The sequence below is a fragment of the Anarrhichthys ocellatus genome, unplaced genomic scaffold (genome assembly GCF_004355925.1).
Source record: "Anarrhichthys ocellatus isolate YVR2014 unplaced genomic scaffold, GSC_Weel_1.0 scaffold5251, whole genome shotgun sequence".
In the NCBI taxonomy this organism is placed as follows: Eukaryota; Metazoa; Chordata; class Actinopteri; order Perciformes; family Anarhichadidae; genus Anarrhichthys; species Anarrhichthys ocellatus.
Window position 1 is genome coordinate 1 of NW_022285225.1, and position 3638 is coordinate 3638.

The window sequence follows — 3638 nt, forward strand, 5'->3', positions numbered from 1 at the left end:
AGTGAAAAATTTAAAGGGGTCTGAATACTTTCCGTACCCACTGTATATGAGTTAATGATCCTTCAAACCTTAAAGTTTGATTATCAAACAAACCATCATCATCAATCATCTTTATATTTTTATTATTTCATCTACACTTTTTTTTTAAACTTTTAATCAATATAAATAATAAATATTGTGAATTTTAATTGCCCCCCCCCCCCTCATGTCTTCTTGATGAGTTTGCTGACTGACATGAAAGCCTGCTGGAGGCCGAGTCCCTTCAGAGCGCTGCATGCCTGTATCTCCCACAAACGATCCTCATGACTGGGAAGATCCAGCTGGTTGGAGATCTGATGGGGAGAGGAAGAGTAGAAAATTAAAATAATTAAATTGAACTTGTTTGTTCCAACTATAAACCTAGACCGGCCCCAACTATAAACCTCTGTTTATTTTCTTTGTTCTGAGAAAAAGAGGGGGAGGGGGAGGAAGAGGTTGAACTGGTTTGTTCTGAATTAACTGGTTCTGAATGCACTGGTTATTTTGTCGTACCTCCCTGATGGTCATGGAGTCTGCCAGGTCCTTCTTGTTGGCCAGAACCATCAGAGGAACTCCTCGAAGCTTCTCCTCATTCAGAACCTTCTTCAGGACCTTCTGGGCCTCCGGAAGTCGAGCTGGATTACTGCTGTCCACCACGAAGACCAGAGCCTTACAGTCATCGAGGTAGTACCTGAGGAAGAGGAGGAGGAAGAAAAAGAGGTAGAGGAGTCTGTTTGTTTTCTTCGTGATGGTTTTCTTTGTGTTTGTTTACCTCCAGTTGGCTCTCATGCTCTTCTGTCCTCCGACGTCCCAAACAGTCAGAGACGTCTTCTTGTCGAGGTCCAGAGTTCCTACGTTGAATCCGATGGTCGGAGACGTTTCCATCACCTGAAAGATAACGATCACATTCACAACTGGGCCCCGTTCCTTGTACGTGGCTAACTGAGTTAGCCGGATAATCTTCAGGATAAGATTACATAAGTGAGGCTTTTCGGTTCCACAAAGCAAGTTTGGCAAAATCACCATGGCAACACATCCTTAAGCTTGAACCTGCTCCAGCGCAGGCTAACTGAAGGTAGCTGGATAAGCTGCCACTCCCCCGGAAAACATGGCAGCTCCTGTCATATACGGTAGTCTGATGCGCTTGTGCATATACCGGGGGTTATACGGGAGTTCCGGAAATGCATGTAAAGTGAGACACACGGTGATCCATTAAAAGCAGCTGAGCAAACTAAGAAGCCTCTATTGCATTAATGTACAGCTCCCTTCCTCAGAGATCCACTGATGAAGGAGGATATTAGTTAGATTAGCGTTTTATAGGGAGAGAGTTCTTCCACATCGCCAAGATCCGTTATCACATCATGATGACTTCCTATACGAGCGCTATCCATTCTGCCCACAAGGAATCATTTATTTACAGACCTTCTGGAGCATACATTGAACACCACACGCTGCAGCCGAGCACTGATGTCTCACACACTGGATGCAGCCTTGAGCTGTTCTGCGAGTGGTACATTGTTGTACAGTGTCGGCGATGCGGAGAACATGGGGAACGCCGCTGCATGCCGTGCTGTTGGTAAAGTTTATTTGGCGCTTAATAAACTTATGGATGTGTTCATTACATTGGGACATATTGTACTGACTCAGCATTCTGAGTAATGTGTGTGTGTTAGTGTTTACTTGCTCCCATGTCCTCTTGATGGCTGCGTTGCATACATGAGGGTTAAAGCACTCATAATGATATGACAGTGTTATTAGTACACCAGCATATCATTACTGTAGAACATGATGAAGGTGGACTCATGATAAGAACAGAGAGAATCACACACTATTTATCTTCACTGCTTCAGTTGATTGAATGTCTGATGATGAATAATACACACATACACACACTGATCCGCCCACACACAGATTCACACACACATATTCAAACTGCTAGTTCTATATGGTAATCTACACATACATGCATATACACATATATAGTACATGATACATGAGGGCATACAGTACATATATCCTGTTAGTTAGATACTCTTTGCGCTTGTTTTTATTACTTATTCTGAAAGAGTTGAGATCATTATTGTCGCTATAGATCTCATTGGATGATGCATTCATTAAGCCCAACACTTACACATTTAACTTGTCTGAGATATTTTGCGTGCTTCTTGTCTAGCCCTCGCAGCGGTGGAGGTGTTAGATTTTGCCGTGATTATGGTCTTGAATTCCTCATATGCGTTCATGATCATCTCCTGCTCGTCAGCGGAGTAAAAAGAGGCTCTTTCATTGACTTTATTTGACATTGTACTGTTAGAAAATCATGGTTTCGGTGATCGACGCTTCCCCCTTTTGAAGTAGGACGGGCACGCGCAATTATCCTGATCCTGATCGTCTGGTTCCAATTAACGAGACTGTTTGAGAGGATCAGCCTTGGAGAAACCGAGATAGCCTGACTTCAATCATCTCGTTAATTTAGGCTGCTAATAGGACATTTGATCGACTTAGTTGAACCACGTACGAGGAACGGGGCCCTGACTCTGGACCACTTCCTGTTTACAACAACAACAAAAACATGTTAACAACTGACTCTGGACCACTTCCTGTTCACTACAACAACAACAACAACATGTTAACAACTGACTCTGGACCACTTCCTGTTTACAACAACAACAACAACAACATGTTAACAACTGACTCTGGACCACTTCCTGTTTACAACAACAACAAGCACACAACATTAACTCTGACAAACTAACTACATGTTAGTTAACATGTTAACAGACTAGTTAACAGACTGACCTGTCCCATACTGAAGTGTCTCTTGAAGGATCCGAACAGATCGTAGATCAGAACTGATCCGTCCTCCTGAATACACAACAGCTCATCATTAACCGTCCAACCCAAGTGGACCACCGGACCACTCTTCCACTGAAAGAGAGAGACAGACGGGTACAGAGAGAGACAGACGGGTACAGAGAGAGACAGGGAGCTCATTACAGACAACTGACAGTATTATCATAATACAGTGGAATCTAACCACGAACACCACCCAAGCTTTTGGAAAACCCTTCTTATTCGAATAAATTAGTTTGATATTACAGAAATATAGAAAGCAGCATCAAGTTGTACATAATTCTTTATGTACATTAGTACTAAGTTACTGATTAATACCATGCTGTAACACAAACATGGTTCCACCACATGAGAATGTTGGTAGAACCCGAGGAGCGAGGAGAAGATGGAGAACACTTTGTTTTCTAACTGATCTCCTCGATTCCTTTCCTTGCTTCGAGGAGACAATAATAACACTAACAATGAAGAAGGAAGTGATTGGTTCATGAGGACAGGTGTGTGTTTACCGGGAAGCTGGCGATGGAGACTCCAGACGCAGAATAAATCTCTAACTGAGGACGAGAGCTCGGAGAACGTCTGTGAGGTTCTCTGAGGAGAGCTGAGACACAATGGAACATCGACACTTTATGAAAACACTGTTACTCCTTTCATTGTTATCGTTGAATGTTTATAATGAGTGCATTCGTGTTTATGTGTTAGTGTGTGTGTGTCTATACATGTGTGTACCTATTGGACCTCCATAAGGCGCTGCAGACACCAGACAGTATCTG

At 42.9% G+C, this 3638-nt stretch overlaps 2 protein-coding genes across 4 annotated transcripts; both read right to left on the reverse strand.

Annotated features, from left to right (window-relative positions):
• Positions 1-48: 48 nt before the first annotated feature.
• arl11 (ADP-ribosylation factor-like 11) lies at positions 49-1469 on the reverse strand. Of its 2 annotated transcripts, XM_031841780.1 has the most exons (4): positions 1441-1469; positions 791-906; positions 532-709; positions 49-332 (listed from the first exon to the last, which is right to left on the reverse strand). In XM_031841780.1, the coding sequence occupies exons 1-4, from the start codon at positions 1450-1452 to the stop codon at positions 204-206; spliced, it is 435 nt and encodes a 144-aa protein (XP_031697640.1). In that variant the 5' UTR covers positions 1453-1469; the 3' UTR covers positions 49-203. The 2 variants fall into 2 exon arrangements, with proteins under 2 accessions (XP_031697640.1, XP_031697639.1); XM_031841779.1 differs by lacking the exon at positions 1441-1469 and having other exon boundaries at positions 791-1076.
• Positions 1470-2393: 924 nt separating this feature from the next.
• LOC116379808 (vacuolar protein sorting-associated protein 16 homolog) lies at positions 2394-3633 on the reverse strand. Of its 2 annotated transcripts, none has more exons than XM_031841778.1 (3): positions 3375-3585; positions 2815-2943; positions 2394-2564 (listed from the first exon to the last, which is right to left on the reverse strand). In XM_031841778.1, exons 1-3 carry the CDS (start codon positions 3483-3485, stop codon positions 2517-2519), a joined length of 288 nt encoding a protein of 95 aa, XP_031697638.1. In that variant the 5' UTR covers positions 3486-3585; the 3' UTR covers positions 2394-2516. The 2 variants fall into 2 exon arrangements, 1 of the variants encoding a protein (XP_031697638.1); XR_004212477.1 differs by lacking the exon at positions 2394-2564 and adding an exon at positions 3595-3633 and having other exon boundaries at positions 2673-2943; positions 3375-3466.
• Positions 3634-3638: the final 5 nt, after the last annotated feature.